The sequence below is a fragment of the Vipera berus genome, assembly GCF_964194415.1.
Source record: "Vipera berus genome assembly, chromosome: Z".
NCBI classification, from domain to species: Eukaryota; Metazoa; Chordata; class Lepidosauria; order Squamata; family Viperidae; genus Vipera; species Vipera berus.
In genome coordinates this window covers 97,461,520-97,483,116 of record NC_138205.1, presented here as the reverse complement: position 1 = coordinate 97,483,116, position 21,597 = coordinate 97,461,520, and the positions used below count along the sequence as shown (strand labels likewise).

Here is a 21,597-nt window from a genome sequence, read left to right as displayed (position 1 = left end):
ATGGTTTATACAGTAATATTTCCATATCCTAGTTTAAATCAATAAGAAAAAAAAATAAAGCTTTCAGAATTTATTGTATTGTTGATTAAAGACAAGTAAACAAATGCTATCAGCACAATGTTAAACATGTTTAATGAAAAAGTAGTCCCGTAACTTTGGTTTTTTTTAGAAAAATAATGTTTTAACTGCAATCTTACAATAATCCTAAAAATGTAAAGCTTGCATAAATCAAATGAAATTATGACTGAAGTAGTGCATATAGTACTGAAGACTAAAGATAAAACTCTAAACTCACTTATCTGAAAAAAGTCAAATTGAGTAAATAGAGAAATGCATTATAAAATGTTTAAATTTGTTATATTTAAGTAAATTGAAAACAAACATTTTGACAACTTTTGATCATATATAATGTTGCTTGGGCTTTCCTCCTAATGTATGAAGCTTCATTTATTTTATTAGTATTTATAGTGTGGATATTTATTATTTTTAATGCTATATTGTCATCATTTTGTTTTAGGGCGGTAGAAATATTTATAATCAAGTAATAAAATAAATAAATAAACAAACAAATGAATAAATAAATAAGTGAACTATAATAGTATTAAATGTCTACCACATTAATATCCAAATAAAATGATTGGGAAATAAATAATTGTTGACTAACATGAGATGGATAATTTAATCTCATTTGCCATTAATTAGCATAGTTTTATATCAATATTTTTTGCTATCAGATATGCCGGTTTTAATTACTGGGAAATATCCTAACAAATTAGGCATACAAATTGGATGTTTCTCATTTATACAACATAGTTAATAGGGAGCACATAAGTATTTGCTTTAACAGGTGATCTTCCTCAATACAGTAAAATATGTTGTCTAGCAGCTGTTCCATAAATCACTGTTCTCTGGTTTGAATGAATGATTTAATTTTCTTTGGATAATTTATCCATGTTTATGATATAAGATTGATATATCAAACTTAAGATATATTAGTTTTAATATTAAATATGCACCTTTTGCCAATTTCATATTCTTTAGACAGAGATCTAGCAAAAGATAATTTGACTGCTCTATTTTTGAATTTGAAAATGATTGGCAACTAATGACACCCCTGTATACATTAATCATTCCTGCAAAAATACTTTTTTCTGGCAGTTTCCTAGCAACAGAAAATAAGTATAGCATTTTTTTCTCCTCAAGTACCAAAGTTTTATTTGGGTTGCCCTATAATCTAAAACATTTTTATGTTAATTCTCATTTGTAGTAGTGAAACCACATTTACCATAATGAAGGTACATTAAGCTATGTACCATCCAATTGAAGCATCGTTACATATGAGGTGATAATTAACAGTTCTCCTATTTAGTAGTATGCTATGAACAGCTTAATCTTCCTATTAGGCAGTACTGATCTTTGAGAAAACAAGTAAGATGTAAAAGGAGTTGTTTAACATTAGATTACAGAGTGCATAACAATATCATAGAATAACATTACAGAAACACATGGATTATCTCATGAAGAATATGTAACTCCAATTGGTGTATCACAAGTACTCAGGATGTATTTTTTTACTTTTTTCAGAAAATCCTTTGAATGTTTTCTTTCTAATTTATAAAAAAACATATATTTAAATTATTTTTATTTATTTTTCTTAGTCCAAGACATTGACCACCAGATTCTCATACAATATTTATTTCTACAAAAAACTATAAGTATTGTCTGGGCTTCAAAAGGATTCCTAATAAAAAAAATAATGAAGAGTGGAAATCCAGTGATGTATTTTGAAATATTTTAGTAGATGGCAAAAATGGCAAAGTTAACTGCACTAGTTAGGGACAAGAATGTAAATAGTTTTAAATAGTTTAACACAATCATTCCCCAGCATCTAGTAGACAAACTGGGCCTTTTTGGCTTAAACACCCCTTTGTGCAACTGGATTCTTGATTTTCTTACCAACAGGCCCCAATATGTGCGAGCTGGAACAAATACCTCTAATACCATTTTTCTTGAACACAGGTTCTCCTCAGGGCTGCATCCTAAATCTGCTGCTGTTCACCCTGTTGACTCATGACTGTTGTGCTAGATTTGCCACCAACCATATTGTGAAGTTTACAGATGATACACCATTAGTAGGCCTTATTCATGATGACAATGTGGAAGCTTACTGTAAGGAGGTTGAGGGTTTGGTGAACTGGTATAAGGAAAACAGCCTAGTTTTAAATACCGGAAAAACCAAAGAGATCATTGTCGATTTCAGAAAAGGCAGGCACAGCCACACTTCTCTGTGCATTAATGATTTACCTGTGGAGACAGTTACCAGCATCAAATTCCTGGGGGTGAGGCTAATGAGTAGGCTAGCTTGATCGTGAGAAACTGGTGAAGCGAGCATAGCTGTGCCTGCACTTTCTGTGTTGCATGAGAAAGCTCATGTTCCTTCCCCTGTCCTGTCATACAGCATCACAGTCTGGTTTGGAAGCATCACTGCTTCAGACAGGAAGGCGGTGCAGAAAGTGGTGAGGATGGCCGAAAAGATCATCGGCAGTTCCCTCCCTCCCATCCAGGACATAGCACAGAAGCGTTGTTTGAACAGGGTCTATAAGATTAACTGGGACACTACAACTCCTCTTCACAACCTGTTTTCCTTGTTACCTTCTGAGAGGAAGCTTCGTGGTATCCATAGCAGAACACCCAGATTCAGCCATAGTTTCATTCCATACAGCATTAACCTTGTAAACTCTCAGGCTTCCTCCTTCCGTTATATATTCAAGATGGACAGTATTTAATATTTTATTGTAATGTATATGTAGGGGTGTGGGTCTATACACATGTTGTATATATTATGTTTTACTTATATGTCATGTATGTGTTTCACTTTGAGAGCGGGCAACTAAATTTCATTTTTGATGTGTGCCATTGTACCCACAGTAAAAAATGACAAAGAAAATGTTTTGTAGTTACTCGCTTCTGGACTTTCTGTGCGAAAGGGGGGGGGGAATGAAATGTTAGCTTTGGGTTTTGACAATACTGTTATAGAAATGACTAGTACTTACTATTTGGTATTACTAAAAAGTTGATACTATAACTTTATTATGTATCTTACTGCACTAAAAAAAAGTTGGAAGTCACTGCTTCTTGTTTCTTGTTTCTTTTTTATTTACCTTCTCTATCCCCGCCAGGTAGGAGACCCACCCCTCCCCAAATCAAAGAAACCCCTTGGTCCTCAGTACAGTCAGTCTGTATGGGCAGGGGAACCCCATCAATCCACCAGCTAAGGCCAAAGGTGAAAATTAGGGTCCGGTTGCAAGGGGTCCCATGTGAAATGGAGGTGGACTCTGGGTCCTCAGTCTCCATCATTTCATGGGGAATCCTTCAAGAAATTTGTAGCCATAGCAGACGACAAATTTCCCTACAACCCACCCAAATTCTGTTAGCCGACTTCCAAAGGGCACCGATTAAGCTAAGAGGGCAGGCAAATCTATGGGTAGAATTCAAGGGGTTCTGAGGGGAGCTAACAGTCCAGGTCACAGAAGGGAAACGGGCCAGTCTAGTAGGCCTCGACTGGTTCGAGGCCTTAGGAATCAGGTTAGAAGGAATAAACTCCACCCAGGCCAGAGACCCCGAAGCCGTCTGCAAGCAATTTGCAGATGTGTTCAATGGCTCCTTAGGGAAATACACAGGCCCCCCGGTAGAGCTAAAACTAAAGACCGAAGTTTTACCATTCAGGATCAAGGCCAGAAGGGTCCTGTTCGCCCTCAAAAGTAAAATTGAGAACGAACTGGACCGACTGGTAAAACTCGGAGTGCTAGAACCCGTGGAAGGGGGAACCTGGGAAACCCCCATTGTCACCCCAATTAAGCCTAACGGTGAAGTAAGGATCTGTGCGGACTATAAGGCGACCCTCAACTGCACATTAAACCCCCATGCTTACCTGGTCTACTGCCAGATAAAGAAATATTATGAAGTTCAATAGTTAATGCACTGAAATAAATAGCAGATCAAAATTTTCTAATAGACTATAATGTGCTTGTAAGCAGAACCTGGTTCAAGAGCCATTTACAGTACTAAGATATACAGCACTTGGTCCTGGAGTTTGAGTACCAGAACTGTACTGAGCTCACAGACTATTCATGCAATAATTTGCACTAATGAATATTTTGTCAGTGCTGCTATTAATTCAATTAAAGTCAGAAACGTTTCTTCTGCCCATCTTTGCATTTAAAGATCAGGGAATGAATCACGATGGGATGGAGAGAATAAGAAACAAACGTATTGCTTAAACAAAATAAATAAATAACAAAGCTAAATGAGGGACCAAAAAAAAGAGACCGGAAATAAAGAAATACAACATAAGGTAAAACAAAATCTGGCAGAATACTTACTTAAAATCATATCTGAGCACTTTAACAAATATAGATATTATTTGTTAGGTTCCACAAAATAAGGCAATGGCTACAACTTGCAGAATTTTGATTTCGAGCTCAGCAGTAACATCTAAATGCTAAAATATACCAAGTAAGAGATATTGGTTTTAGTCCTTTATGTAGCATGATACTTTTTCACTGGCAGAATCAACTCTACTCTGGCAGAGTCAAACTGAAGTGTAAGCCTTGTCCCATGTAGTTTGCTGAATATGACCTCTAGACTCATTAATATATTTTTCCCATATTGCTTAGCTCTCTCTCTGTGTGTGTGTGTGTGTGTGTGTATCTGTTACATCCACATGAATCAATATATTGTAATTGTTTTATCTGTTTTATTGATGTGCTTATTCTTCTTTCCCAAATGGGTCTCACAAATAACAGCTGCAAAAAAATTACCATGAATACTTTTTTAAAAATAATATTAATAATGGATTCTATTCTATAGTGTAAAAGAGTTAAGTAAGAACTTTAAATTGATGTTGTAGACCAGAAGTCACCAACTTTTTCATGCTGGTGGTCCAGAGGGAAAAGGAGTAGCTGGGAAATTTGTGCATGTGCGCACCTGCATAAACGAGGCCGTGTGCACCCACATGATGCTAGTGGCCATGTTTGTGTAGGTGTGCAGATTCTAGCCACTTCTGCTAGTCCTGTGTGCATGTGCTAATTGACTGTGTAATCTGTGCATGTGCTAATGGCCCTATTTTTGCAGTTCCGCAGGTGCTAGCTACCACTAGCCCTGCTGCATGTACGAATGACCCATGGGCACTAACGGGAGTGCAGGTGAGAGTCCCTGTCCCATGGCCCAGTGGCCAGTAGACCATGGCCCAGTAGTAGGTTGGGGGCCGCTGTTTTAGACAACATTGCTTCCCCAATAGCAGCAGAAAAGTATTTCTTCTTTTTTATTACAAAGTAGATACCATTGCAGCTTGTATTTTTCAGTAAGGTTGAATATGTAATTCTTCAAAAAAACATGCAAACTAGCAATTCTGGGAATTCCACTTTTAATGCCTTTAGAGGTCCATACTTTCAGATATTTATCAATTTGCTCAGATAAAAATACAAAATATAGAGTTGTATTTCAATATGCATGGGATATAAAGAAATCTCAAGCTGGCTATCAGAATTACTCCTAGGAAGGCATCCTGAGCAAAAATGTCCAAGAGCACATCCGGATAGCTGCATTAAGTGTAACTGTCAATGCCATGAGTTGACATAAACATATGTTGAATGATAATTGCTGATCTCTTAAATTGAGGCTAGGGTTGCCTTTATTGGCTTAACATGCAGCAACTTAATAAATGTAATTTGTGGATTTATTTTCTTTTCCATCAAACATCACTTGCTGATGAAGAAAACAGTCACAAATGCTCTCCATAACATAAGGTAGCATACAGATTTGGCAATCATATGTAAGTATTTAGAATAACTGGCATAGTCACCAATCAAGTTGCCACACTATTAAGTACATAAATTGTACTTGCATCTGGTCTAATTCTGAATACAGGTTCAGAATAATGACGAAATTCATGTCCAAAAATAGCAGGCTGAGAAGTTATGATTATGGAAGAGAGAGTGCCACTACAACCAAGTTGTATAACAGAACAGGAGAAATGGCAACATCAAGAACTAATCTCTGGAGTAGGCAGAAGGTTGTAGCACTTTGTCCTCTACCAGAATAATAAAATAGTAAAAAATAGAAGCCACACAAAATCCTTTATCATCAGAAAAATGTAATGCAGTTGGTGGTGACAGAGATGACAAATCTGGATTTTTTTCCTTGTCAGTTGACTTTCTGTGCAGCAGAAGATTAGCTTTCAGAGTTCTGGTCTTATTTTTAAAACATGGGTCTTGTGCTGTCTTGAAGGAATGCTAAATTCTTTTATATAAGGAGTGAAATTACAAGATCTAGCAAGCACTTCAAAAAGCATTGGTCAGATATTAAGCAGACAGATGCTCTGTAGAGCCTGGCACCCAACATCTCCTGCAACCCAAACCAAATGTGCATTGTGGTCAATGTCCAGAGACTGGAACAGTAGAGTCATGAAATTGAAAGTAACAGAAACCAGGTATACTCTAGCCCCTGAATGCAATCACATCATTGATGATGAGGCATGCTAAATAACATATATAACAATTTTATGTCAGAAGAAGATTGAAAACAGTTTTAACCCAAAAAGAGTAAACAGCTTTTTTAAGCTGCCTCAGATGGGTGGAGATGAGATGAAACATCATTATAAAAATATATATGAATTCTGCTATATATGACTGCCAACATTATGAAAGCATGAGAATTAACCCCAAATCTCCAGGAATGTTAAGTAATGAAATCATCATGGACTCTTCAATGACATTATGTATTACATTACTGCAAAAGCTAAAGAATGCTATATAGCTACTTAAAAAGCTATCAAAGCAATATTTGGCATACATAACTTATATACAGTAGGTAAAGGTAAAGGTTCCCCCGCACATGCATGCTAGTCGTTTCCGACTCTAGGGGCCAGTGCTCATCTCCGTTTCAAAGCCGAAGAGCCAGCGTTTGTCCGAGGATGTCTCCGTGGTCATGTGGCCGGCATGACTAGACGCCAAAGGCGCACGGAACGCTGTTACCTTCCCACCGGAGTGGTCCCTATTTTTCTACTTGCATTTTTATGTGCTTTCGAACTGCTAGGTTGGCAGAAGCTGGGACGAGTAACAGGCGCTCACTCTGTTACGCGGCACTCGGGATTCGACCCGCCAAACTGCCGACCTTCTGATCGACAAGCTCAGCGTCCTAACCCACTGAGCCACCGCGTCCCTTTTTACATAACTTATATATTCCTATGCAAATATAACTTGCCCATACATATATAAGTAAGTTACAGTCACAGGTGCCTTGTATATATTGAATCAGCAGCACAGAGATAACAAATCTGGATTCCCCCCCCCCTAAATTTGACTATCTGTACAGCAGAAGATTAGCTTATTTTTAAAACACAGGTCTTGTGCTCCTTTGAAGGAATGCTAAATTGTTGTATGTATACAACCACATAGATATACAGAGGCACAGAAGAATTCCACAGACATGAATGCCAGCTTACTTCAGGATTCTTTTTTGATTTCAGATATGTTTTGATACAAGATGGTGGCGCTCTTGAGACACATCGTTCATGGACAGTGTACTTGCAAACTAAAAGAAAAATATAGTTATGAAACGTTTTGCTAAATAAATATGAATTTTCAATGGCCTACTCATTCTTCTACAATTATTCTACAAAGAATTATATCCAGTTAACTCTAAAAGAGAAAAGACTGTCCAGTAAAGAAAATAACATTAGAAGAGTTGGAGAAGAATCTCTTTAATAGCAACTTTTGATTAAATCAGCTCTCACTAAGATGTTCACAATAATTCATAATCAAATCAAATAAATAGAAGAAATTTAATTGGCAAATGCCAAATGTTTTCCTGTCATTTGCCAAGATGAAGAAATCTATACTTTCTAAACTATAGGCATGAAAGCAGCTGGTACAACCGAATATGAAGGGCAACAAGTTTGTCTTTCTCTAAATGGCTAATTAGTCTTGTTTCCACATAGTAGCTTATTTATTTCTTTATTTTTGATTTGTTGTCAATATCTTCATTTCAGAAAATTAATTCCAACTATTATAAACTTTACTATTTTTAAAGAAACACAATATCATCTCCATTTTGCATTCTGATAATATTCAGCTTTGATTTCACAAAACATCAACATTATATTTTTGAATTGATGGAAGTTAAGATTAATGTGTCACTGTGACAAAAGATTTAATACTATATTTTACAAAGAGTAATGAAGTTACAGCAGATGAGTTTGTTTCAGAGGAATTATTGCCTTATTTATTGAAGAACCAACCTAAATTAAAATAATAAAATAACATGAGATAATAAAATACCTCTTCCTAGAGCCTTGGTGGAGCAGTGGGCTAATGCCTCCTTAAGTAACACCAGCTGCCTGCAATTAGTGCAGGTTCGCATCCCACCAGGCTCAAGGTTGACTCAGCCTTCCATCCTTCCGAGGTAGGTAAAATGAGGACCCAGATTGTTGGGGGCAATAAGCTGACTTTGTAATAATGCTGCTTGGGGGGCCCAGCGAAAGCCCTAATAAGCAGGCATATACATAGAATGAAGGCTACTGCTAAGCTTGTAAGCCACCCTGAGTCTTCGGAGAAGGGCGGGATATAAATGGAATTAAAATAAAAAAAATAAAAAAAAATATTTACAAATGCTGCTGCCTTTTTCTTCAACTGAAACTAAAGAAACCAAGGGATCAGGAAGAGTATCCAGTCTTTAAATGCTCTACTCAGCCACCCCAACTCTACCCAAATTATGGAACCATAGAGTTGTAAAAAGAAAAAAACTAAGGAAAGGCTGTACAATCAAACCTAATACTACAGAGAGTTATTAATCAATAGCCCAAAGAAAGCAATAGTTGATGGTCAGAGAAGGAGGTGCTTAAATTCTCCGGAACTTTTTGCTCACCACAGTATAATAAAATTTCTACAATATCTCAGAAACAATAAATTTACTATTTTAACTTATAATAAGGAATCAGAAGAGTTTATCAGCCTATGATGCCCATAGATGGAAGGTAATTAAAAAAATTATTTTTAAAAAATTTAACACAACATCAAACAGGAAGATGAAAACAGAGAAAGAATATAATATTTTGTTCAACTATTTCCTTCCTCTTGTTGCATTCTAAAGTGGATAAGATTTAAGAAGGGCAGTTCTTCAAGTGTCTGTATTCAAAAATGTTGACAGGAATTCAAACAAAGCTGCATTTTAAATCCTTCTAAGAATAGATGCATTTTTATCTATATTGGTACCAAAGAACAAACTCTGTCTTTCTCATGCTTCATCAGGGGAATGGCATGGAGAAGATAATAAATAAATAAATAAATAAATAAATAAATAAATAAATAAATAAATAAATAAATAAATAAATAAATAAATTTAAAAAAAGAACAAAGCTAAATGAGGGAAGTAAATGCCATAAAAACTATGAGCTATGTGAGATAATGAGAAATGCCTCAATGAACAGATTATGCTGATTTTTTTTATTAATTTGATATACTATATTATCTTAATGGCAAAAGACACCTCGCTGAAATGAATCAAAGCTACCTCACCTGTCCATTATTAATAAGCATTAACACTCTGGTTTCTCTTCAGATCGTATAAATCTTTCGCCTTTTACTAAAGATTTCTGTGGAGAGGAACATTTATGAGTTTTCAACAGGTTAAGGAAAAAGCAAAGGGCTTCTAACATAGACAAAATAGAACATAAAGGTAAGGTTGTGTATCAACAGGCCCTTATTAAGGAAGCCTTTGTGGACTTTTATTCCAAACTATATGCTAAAGATAAGATTAATGAAGCAGATATTGACGTATATCTGAAGAATGCCAACATCCCGGTTCTTACACAAGAACAAAAGGAAGAGATTAATCAATTGATAACAGAAGAAGAAATTTTTTTAGCAATTAAGCAGTTGAAGGTGGATAAAGCGCCAGGTACGGATGGACTGACTGCGGTCTATTACAAAAATCTACAATCGGAGGTGATAAAGCCATTAAGGGAATTGTTCCAGACAATTCAAAGGGGAGGAAAGGTGCCTCCGTCTTGGAGAACTGCTTTTATTTCCCTGATTCCGAAGGAAGATCAGGATGTTACTCAAGTAAGAAATTACAGACCAATATCACTTTTGAATACGGACTACAAGATATTTGCTAAGGTTTTAGCTAATAGATTGATGAGGGTTTTGCAACAGATGATTCATGGGGACCAAACTGGCTTTATTAGTGGTAGGCAAATGAAAAATAATGTGAGGCATATAGTTGACTTGGTGGAGTTTTTGGAAAGGAACAACCAGATCCCTGTGGCGTTGATCTTTTTAGATGCTGAAAAAGCCTTTGATCAACTGGATTTGCAATCTTTGATGAAAGTGTTAGATAAAATGAATTTTGGGGATAAATTTTTACAACCAATCAGGGCATTATATCAAAAACAAACTGCCCGAATAATAGTAAATAATAGTTTGACTGAAGTATGCAATATTGAAAAGGGCACAAGACAAGGGTGTCCGTTATCACCTTTATTATTTGTATTAACATTAGAGATATTATTGATTAAAATACGGAATTCGGAAAAAATTAAGGGTATTCAAATTAGAGATCAGGATTATAGACTGGGGGCGTTTGCAGACGATCTGGTTGTTACGGTGACCCAGCCAGAAAATTCTGTTGTGGACCTGATGGAGATAATAATGCAATATGGGAAGGTTTCTGGATTTAAGGTCAATGTACAAAAAACTAAAATATTAGCCAAAAATATGGCAGCATCGCAAAAGGCCCTTTTAGAAGGGTTAACTGGATTTGAGATTGTTAAAAGGGTTAAATATTTGGGGGTGTATTTGTCACCCTCAAATGCAAAGTTATATAAAAATAATTATGAAAAGTTATGGGGAAAAATTCAAAAAGAATTGGAGAGTTGGGAAAAATTGCAATTGTCTTTACTGGGAAGAATTGCGGCAGTGAAAATGAATGTCTTGCCTAAATTTTTATTTTTATTTCAAATGATACCGATTCTTAAAAAAGATTCAAATTTGGAGGAATGGCAACGGGGTATCAATAAATTTGTATGGGCAGGGAAAAGGCCACGAGTTAAACTTAAGATTATGCAGGATACGCGTGAAAGAGGTGGTCTTAAAATGCCCAACTTTAAATTATATTATGAAGCTGCTGCGTTGTCAGGGATAAGTGACTGGATTAATTTGGCACAAGGGAGATTATTAAATCTTGAGGGCCACGACTTGTTATTTGGCTGGCATGCATATTTACTGTATGATAAGAAGGTAGATAATGTGTTTAAAGTGCATATTCTAAGACAGGCATTGCTGAGAGTTTGGAAGAAGTATAGACATAAGTTAGACTACAAGATACCATTGTGGGCAATCCCGAAACATGCAATAGAAAATATAAATGTTGGCTTCAAACATGATGTGACTACGTACAAGAAGATCTTAAGTTTGGAGAGGAACGTATGGTGTTTGAAGCCGTATAATCTTTTACGAGATGAGAAGATTTTTCAAACTTGGTTTCAATATGGTCAATTACGGGCCAGGTGGAAAGAAGACCAGAAAACTGGTTTCTCAATGACTGATGGAAATTTGGTAAAGCAAATTAGAAATCAGGGTCCAGCACATATCAAACGGATATATCTTGCATTGATAGAAATTGATTCAGAAACAGAACTTGTTAAAGATTGTATGATAAAGTGGGCTCAGAATATTCAAGAAGTTATCACAATGGACACTTGGGAAAAAATCTGGGTGAGGAACGTAAAATTTACACAAGCTCAAAACTTAAGAGAAAACTTTTACAAAATGTTTTATAGGTGGCATTTAGATCCTAAAAAGCTTGCAAGTATGTATCCAAACTATCAACCTAAATGTTGGAGATGTGGTGGCAATGATGCAACGTACTTTCATATATGGTGGACCTGTAAAAAGGTTAAGGGTTTTTGGATTAAAATCTGGTGGAATATGCAGAAGATTTTTAAGCAAAGGATAAAGTTTTGTCCACAACTGTTCTTATTGGGCATAATTACAGATACTACTGTTGTGGACACCAAGTTGATGTTGAATTTAATTACAGCAGCAAGACTTTTAGTAGGTCAATATTGGAAGAAGGAGGAACTCCCGACTATAGAAGAATGGACTCTTAAAGTTTCTGACCTGGTGGAAATGGCAAAGATTTCGGCTTATTTGAAAGATCATTCGCAACAACGTTATATTATGGAGTGGAAAAAGTGGATTGATTATATCCAGAACAAATATGGGACTAAAAAGTTTCACTTAGCATTTGAATAAGTTTTTTTTCCTTTTCTTTATGTGATATTAGTACTGCTTGTAGTCATTTCATATGACCTAGAGTGCGATAGACTTAATAGTTTATTGTTGTTAGCATATGGTTGTTTATGATTGTTTCTGCTTTTATACCTTGTATTTAGCTCTGGGAAGTCGGGGAGGGGGGAGGGGGGAAGGGCGGGAGGGTTAGGGAGGGCTAGGAAGGGGTGGGCGGAGGGAGGGGGGAGGGATTGTTAAAGATAAAATGTAATGTAAAACTTTTCAATAAAAAAAATAAGCATTAAAACTTGCTTCTCTTTCAAGAAGAATTTAAGAGGAGATTTAGAATTAGAAGGTTATATCCTGTATGTCATTGGCTTTCTGGTATGCCCAGCTAACAGAAAGATTTTGAAATTGGTAAGATGGAGTTTGTTGTGGAATAGGGTACAAATGATGATCATATTATTGCTAGAATCGGTAGCTAATATTTTGTTGCCCAGGCCCAGAATGGACTTCCGGAAGCGGCATCCACAAGAGAATTGATTGTTCACATATTTGAATCCCATCACTGGACCAAATATGTATTCTGATTCTGAAGATTTTAAAGATAAACGTAAGACTGAAACCAGACCCTTTCCTTTGGAGGTTAATGGATAAACAGATTGGGAGATGTTATGGAAATTTGTTTTCATATTGCAGTTAGATTTGCCGTGCAAATGTGAGAGGATTTACAAAAGCCTAAATTGGACAAATAGATAGTCAAACTGATGGAATTGACAGAGATGGCAAAATAACGGCTTCCAAAGACTGATCAATTTTAATTTTACTCGGCAATCTCTTTTGGGCTTTTTTGCAAGAAACTAAGAGAAATTAAACTTTGGTATTTGTTTATTAGAATTACATGGAGTTATAAAATAAAATAGTCTACTTTTAATTTTAGTTGGTTGTATTTTTATCTATATCTGTACCAAAGAAGGTTGGAAGTAAATCCTTTTCTTGTTGCTTTACTTTTTCTTTCTGCATCTTTATTTTGCTTTTTGTCTAATCTTTTTTTTTCTATTTTTTTTTTGCTTGTTTAATTTTGTTCATCTTGTTGAAACTTAATAAATTGTAAATATAAAAAGTAGCATTAAGAAGACTAGAAGATGTATGTTGTTTTAATTTTCTAATAGACTATAATGTACATGTAAGCAGAACCTGGTTCAAGAGCCATTTACAGTACTAAGATATACAGCACTTGGTCCTGGAGTTTGAGTACCAGAACTGTACTGAGCTCACAGCTATTCATGCAATAATTTGCACTAATGAAATTGTGGAAGTTACCTTCATTTCAAAAGTAATTAAGAATGAAAGGAAAGCTATTTTGTCAGTGCAGCTATTAATTCAATTAAAATCAGAAACATTTCTTCTGCCCATCTTTGCATTTAAAGATCAAGGAATAAATCACAATGGGATGGAGAGAATAAGAAACAAACTTATTGCTTAAACAAAATACATAAATAACAAAGCTAAATGAGGGACAAAAAATAAATAAAGAAATAAATACAATATAAGGTAAAAGAAAACTTGGCAGATGACTTACTTAAAATCTTATCTGATCACTTTAACAAATATAGATATTATTTGTTAAGTTCCACAAAATAAGGCAATGGCTGCAACTTGCAGACTTTTGATTTTGAGCTCAGCAGTAACATCTAAATGCTGAAATATACCAAGTAAGAGATATTGGTTTTAGTCCTCTACATAGCGTGATACAGAACCTACTTTTTGACTGGCAGAATCAACTCTACTGTGGCAGAGTCAAACTGAACTGTAAGCCTTGTCCCATATGTGTGTGTGTGTGTGTGTGTGTGTGTGTTTGTTTGTTTGTTACATCCACATGAATCAATATATTGTAATTGTTTTATCTGTTTTATTGATATGCTATACTGGATATTTACAAAGGGTGTGAACAACTGCACACACGTTTATGCAGCACCCAAGTACAATATTTATTTTCACTTTTTCATTTAAAGCTACTCACAATGGTCTAATCTAAAAGCTCTTGATGCAAAAATCCCTGTGCCCATATCAATCATTTGGTCCAGGTAACATTCAGAATCAACCAGTATGCATGCTCACACAAACAAGAGAGACCTTGTTTGCCTAATCCTATGAGCATATTCAAACAGAGATTACAGTAGGCAGGCTTGTTAAAGTGTTTTAGTCTCCATACATGTTGCCCATCATCTTTCACATTCTGCAGAACACATAAAAAGAAATGGATTTCACTTAATGGCATAAACAAAAAATCCTTTAAGTGCCAATAAAAATTGAAATTGACTCAAGAACATAAAAGACAATCTGCTTCTTCATTTATTAATTTTCAAGTGATTACAACATAATTTTTCCAAATAGAGATGTAGAGATATGGTAGCAAAATGGGAGTTGGGGGGTGGAGCTGAAAACTCTAAAACTTTTTAGCATTAATTGTTAATAAAATGATTTGACCAGGTAACATGTACACAACCATATTCTAAAAGATAGACTGTATGTTTAGGGTTTATTTGGCTACAGCTACAAATTCAAGGCCCCCTGCTGCATAGGGCTTTTTGAAAAAAATACCCACATTATTTTAGTATTGCCTTTTATCTTTTCCATATGTTATGAATGAATAATGATGAAGATTTAATAAAAACATCTTAATTAAAATTGTCACATTTTTACTTAGGTAAAACTAAGTACAATAAACAAAAAGTCAAGAAGACAAGACTTTCATAATAAAGTATTTGTCTATTAAACTGAACTTGAATTAATTGAAGAAGTGTCATAACCCTCAATTACTAATCCCTTATATTCTCTGTGTTTAAGTTGTTTTGGTTCTGCCATTCTCCTATGGAGGAATGGGGAAGACCAGGGGGCTTTGTAGTGCATATGGAATACTTCCTCTATCTGCTTTGATGTATCCTCTTCGGGACTTGAAAGGAATGTTCTTGAAGCCATCTGCCTTGTCTCAGTGTGGAGGGAGGAAACAGCAAAGACCTAACCTTGAAAGAGGCACCTTATTGGTTCATTTCCCACAGCTCAATGACACCTATGGATTGGTCTGTTTGAACCAACCAGATGGACAGTTGGGGTGGGGTTATGATTTTGCAGATTTTACCTATTCATTTGGGTGGGAAGCCCTGAGATCCTGCCTAGCATTCCTGCTGTCTGTATCTGCCAATAAAAGTTCCTTTTGAAATGATACAAGTTTCAAGAGTTCTGCTTTCTTGGTAGGGAAATGGAGGCAGGTCCTTACAGAAGGTGTATTTATACTATAACTATTAAGTGCTGCTATTTATTCAAAAGAATGACCACTATGCATGAACAGAACATATGGACCAATCCAGTTGGCATAAAATACAATATATTCATTTAGAAGATAGTGTACTAGACTTCTGGTCAAGGTGTTACTCAAGGGACTGCTTGAACTGCTTACAGGGACTTTTTTCAACCACATCTTTTTTTCTTTTAAACACCTTGTGTTTTTACATACATTCTGGAATTTAACATTATTATTTTACATAACATTGTATTATTTTAATACAATAAAATGCCATCTTTAACTCTAGCATGTCTTATCCCATGTCATTGTGGGTTTTCACTACGTATAGATTTTCTTTATAAATTCTCTTGAGTAAAATTTTAAAATCATTTGCCCTGATCATTATTAAGGTCAAGTGTCTTAAAGCAGGGTTCCCCAAGCCCCGGTCCATGGACTGGTACTGGGACGCGGCATGCCAGCAACCAGTCTGCACAAACAAGCAAAGCCCCATCTGTGGAATGCAGGCAGTACACAAAACCATGCACTCTCCTGTCCATGGAAAAACCTTTCTCCACAGAACCGGTCCCTGGGGCCCAAAATGTTGGGGATCTCTGCTTTAGAGAAATGAATGTTTCATAACTAAGAAAATGGAAGCACCTTCACTTTGCTATGTTTATCTACTGAAATAAAAGAAACAATGCAATTGTTAATGAAAAGCGGTCCGGGAATGGATGGGGAGAAACAGGCTTCAACTGAACCCGGACAAGACTGAATGGCTGTACGTACCGGGAAACCAGGAGATTCAGAACGTCCCACTGCTTAACATTGGGGACAAGTTACTTCCCCCTGTTGATAGGGCCCGCAACCTGGGTGTCCTCCTAGACTCGCAGCTCTCCCTGGAAGACCACATTGGAGCTGTGACCAAGGGGGCCTTCTCCCGGGTTCGACTAATTCGCCAACTACGGCCTTATCTGGACCTGGATTCCTTACGTACAGTCACCCATGCCCTTGTGACATCTCGCCTAGACTATTGTAACGCTCTCTACATGGGGCTGCCCTTGAGATCCACTCGGAAGCTTCAACTGGTGCAAAGTGCGGCGGCACGGACACTCTTGGGAGCCTCCCGATACTCCCATATCACACCTCTCCTCCGTGCGCTGCACTGGCTTCCGGCTGCCTTCCGTGTGAAGTTCAAGGTGCTAACGATGACTTACAAAGCCCTACATGGCATGGGTCCGGACTACCTTCGGGAGCACCTTCTGCCGATGTCAGCACCCCACCGTCCTGTGCGCTCCCACAGAGAGGGCCTCCTCAGGGTGCCACCGCTCAAGGAATGTCGGCTGGTGGCCCCCAGGGGGAGGGCATTCTCAGTGGGTGCGCCAGCCCTCTGGAACACCTTACCAACAGAAATCCGGATGGCCCCTGACCTCCGTACCTTCCGTCGCGACTTAAAAACTTTCCTGTTTCAGCAGGCTGGCCTGGCATGATAGCGTTAATTGGGGTCCCAGTTTGTGTTCATTAGTGTTTCTTATTATTTTTATTGTTCGATCTGTATACCTTCCTTCCTCTGTACACCGCCCCGAGTCCCTCGGGAGAAGGGCGGTTTATAAAAACTAATAAATAAATAAATAAATAAATAAATAAATAATGAAACTAGAATATAGACTAAAGGTTAATATTGGCACCATATAGTAATGAATAATTTTGGAAAATCAATGAGTCCTACCAAAATATGGAATTTAACATTTTATAGATAACACTGGTTTTATCAAATCTAGGATTCAGCAAAGGGATTATTTTACAAAGTAGAAAAAATATGCTACTGATTTTAAAGAATAGATTCAATAGTTCCCTATTAATTTTTAAATGTATTTACATTATAAAACAAGAATATGAAGGAATACACTTCTATATGCTTTAGATTTAATTATATGTGCAAACATTGAGTTAGTTCCATATTATTATTATTATATTAAACTCTTTTTTCTTCAGTTTTAGTTCACTTTATTGCCCACATGTTCAATCTTTTTAAACTTTTTTAAAATGTATTTTGTTATATAGATTTTGTATTCTACTATTTCATCAAAAAATGTTGCTTTACTATAATATACATTTTACTTATGTATCAACTTTTTAAAAATGTTTACAACCAGTCCCCAGATTAAAAATAGGTTTCATTCCTAAGTCTGTCTTTAACTCATATTTGTAAGTAAATTGGAACTGGTATTTACAAATGGATTTCCTATTATTAAAAATGGCAGACTGCATTTTATTTCCTTAAGCTAATAAACCTCTGAAATTATACACTGTTTTCAAGAACTGCTGAAAACCAAAAGTAGGCTGTATATTAAAAATGCACAGCTTCAGTTGTTCATGAAAATATTGTACAGCTTTAGTCATTTGTTGTTCAAGGAAGGAAAATACTATCACCATTTTTGGTGATATAAAGCCCCTTGGGTTGCCATAAATTGTTTTTCTTAACTCAGAGATTGTAATCTGCCAAATGCCAATACTATGATATGGATTTTTTATACTATCTCATATTATAAAAACATATTCTGTGTAGTTCCTTCCGGATGGAAATAGTTTTACTTGTTACTTGTTAAGCTTACTGGAAATGTGCATGAGCCAAACTGCTACACTAAAACATTTAATTCATAGCCAATTGACATGGATTTGAAAGCATTCCTGGTAACAAAACTGTTTCATGCCTCAAAAATATAACGCTGTGCAATCATGCAATCAGTTATTTCCAAATCTGAGTGTTCAATCTCTGGATACATATTTGGACACTGGGACATTATATACTGAAGTTAATGGTTGAGTTATTTTTTCCTTTTTCAATTTAAAGAAATAGTTAAGACTGTTTATACAACATATTCACTTAACTCAACAGAAACCCTGCAAAGTGCATTCAGAGAAATATAATGAATTCTCAATTTAATTTAATACAATTTATTTGATTTGGTATGGCTCCCCACTCCAGAAGACTGAGTGGCTTACAAAATCCAAAACAGTTAAAATTGTTAAAATCCACATACACAACTTTGTAACTTGTGTTACAAAGTACAAGTCAACTTCTTTTTTTCAGCTTTGAAAAGATGATAAATAGTAGTAAGATCTTCTTTATTTGCTATAAGAGATGAGCAGGCTAAACTTTAGGGTGGGACTAAACATGTCATTGGTTTGGAGTCATTGTGTTTCCACAAGAAAACCCAGTCCAGCTTTCCTTGAATTCCATTGACCCTTATCTATCAATTTGGCTTGATTGTTGCAGGTCAAATTCTTGTGAAGGTAGCATGTAATAAACTTTTAGTGCTTTGAACTCAACTCCTTTTCCTGTTACTGGCACCTAATACTTGCTTTTTTAAAAGAAAAAGGTGCCAAAACTCACACATGTCATACAACTCGCCTTGCCTACCCTACAAGGTTCCATCCAAAAAAGGTGCCAAACTCTGTTCTGAGCGTTCTATGACAAAAAAAGCCCTGTAAATAGTTAGGGTGGTACATGTGGCTACCACTCTACAGATTCTAATAGATGTTTTAGAACATCTGATAGTGCTACTATGCAAATAAACTTGGGGATATTGATATCAATGGGACTCAGGTGTTTGTATGTGTCTCTTTGTTGTGTGTGTCTGTGAGTGTGCATAAAATACTGTTTCAATTCTGTAAACAGGGTACTTTTATTATATTGTATGAAAATTGCTAAGAAGGCTTTACAATCATGCTTTACATTTAGTATTATTTCAAATAAAAATGAAGAAGTTTCTTTAGGTTATTAAAACTAAATCTTAATATTACACACACACACACACACACACACACACACACACACACACATCCCAGTTATACATATGTTAGCATATTATTTTTATTACATCTTCCTCTAATAGTTTCTGAAAATTCTCTAAAAGAATTGCAGATGCTCCCTCTTGTGGAAAACCCAAAGAATAGCAATGAAGCAATATGTTCTGATTAAGTAATTTTTGGCTATTATTGTTCAGAGACAGTTTAGTGATTAGCTTTCGTACCCAATTAATTTTAATTTTTTTATCAATGTTTCCTAGTTTTCCCAAAAAGGATACAGATGAGAATAAAAGTAATTGGTTATAGACAGAATATTGGCTTTACCACCGCCCCCCCCCCCATTAAAATTTTGTGAATGTCTTGTGAATGTCTTCTCTGGACAAACTCTGTGGTCTTTGATTCTTCACACTTTTATAATATCTGTGGAAAATCTTCATCACAGAATTATTCATTTTCAAACTGGAATAAAAAGCACATACTGCTAACATTTTTCAATACTAAACAAGCAGTGTTCATAATATTTACTATATAGTATATAAGCCTTAGGTATTTATATTGAACATGTAGACACAGTGCTTTAAATATATTTCCTGCCAAGTGAAGTAGGACTCTCCATTATTCTAGCCAAATTTATGATCTAACAAAGCAGTGTTGATTGAGTGTTCCTTAGGGAATGCACATTGACAATCATTGTGGCAATAATCTTGCTTAGCTAGACCATTCTTTATGGACCAATTCAGCTGAATTTTTTTTTATAGGTAAAGGTAAAGGTTCCCCCGCACATGCGTGCTAGTCGTTTCCGACTCTAGGGGCCGGTGCTCATCTCCGTTTCAAAGCCGAAGAGCCAGCGCTTGTCCGAGGACGTCTCCGTGGTCATGTGGCCGGCATGACTAGACGCCAAATTTATACTTCGGCCTAAATTTCCTTAAGTATTTTTTTTTCCTTTTTAAAGAGTCATCTGTGTAAAGGTTCATTTGGTTGATTATAAGGTAACATCACTAATGTATTTCTTACAGCTTTTGAAATAACACATTATAGCAAAATACTGCTGCAATTCAACCCTGACATCTAGTGGAGAAAAGGTTGTGGAGAAAACTCAGTTGAAATTCCAAACATATTCACTCCAAAAATTACTGCGCTTTTTAAAAAGCTGTATATTCTTTTTTTACCAAACTAAAATAGATGTTTTTGAAAACTTGTGGAGGATTTTTACATAGACATGTTTAAGAAATAAATTAATAAGGAAATAGGCAGCTCAGAAGGATTCTGAAATATACAGAGAGACAAATAATGACATCTTTTTCAAGTCCAGCTCAGTGTCACAAACACATACATTATTACTTCATCAACTCTCAAACAAATTTGGGTGGATTAAAACAAACAGAAAAGCCTACTTATTAGAAGAAAATACAACAGAGCAGAAGAAACAACAGTTGTTCTAAAAGTTCTATAGAAATTTAATTAATTAATTAATTAATGGAACCAAGTGCAAAGTACAACACTAAAGTCAAACTAAAAGACCCAAAAGAACATTGTGGATCAGCGGCAATTTCTGGGTGGCTTTCAAGGGCAGCAAAGTACAGTGCATTGCAGTAATCCAAACATGAGATGACAAGTCACATATTTGTATCTGAAGGTCCTCCTGTTCAAAAAGGGTACCTGTCTTGGCCACAGCTTCTACCTGCTCACTTGACTTGCCAGCGTTTGAAAGATATAACTGTATTTCGTCTACATATTTATGTTTAACTAGAGTGGCATGGTTGCTTAATGGTGAAGATGCTTGCCTCCCACTCAGAAGGTTAAGAGTTCAATCCTAGGTAATGGCAGATGTTTCTTTCCTAGGACGCAAATAAAAAATACTGTGTGGCATAGGAAGGTCAGTAAATGCTCAGATCCATCCAGTCACCCCAACTCTACCCTGAAATAAGGGATTACATGGTTGTAAAAAGGGAGTTTTTTATTTATGTTAAACTAGCCAATGATGTCATCCAATGGTTTCCTGCACATATTCATCAGATTGGGGAAACAGTGTGGAATAGTTTTTTCAGAACTATTAGTTCCAGCCTTGTTTGACTCTCTCAATTTGACCCATCCACTCAGAGTCCAACTCAAGGCAAATTCAAGTGATATTATTTTGTTTATTTATATCCTGCCTTTATTGTTTTTACAACAACTCAAGGGAGCAAACATATCCAGCACATCTTCCTCCTC

The 21,597-nt window shown here is 35.9% G+C and overlaps 1 protein-coding gene across 1 annotated transcript in view; it reads right to left on the bottom strand.

The window, feature by feature from the left end:
• Positions 1-21,597, bottom strand: part of DGKB (diacylglycerol kinase beta) — a gene marked incomplete at both ends in the record, with an annotated part of 346,918 nt that overhangs the window by 288,800 nt on the left and 36,521 nt on the right. Inside the window, 2 exon segments of the mRNA XM_081346260.1 lie at positions 7,505-7,593; positions 14,412-14,529. Of these exon segments, the coding sequence (XP_081202386.1) occupies positions 7,505-7,593; positions 14,412-14,529 (207 nt within the window).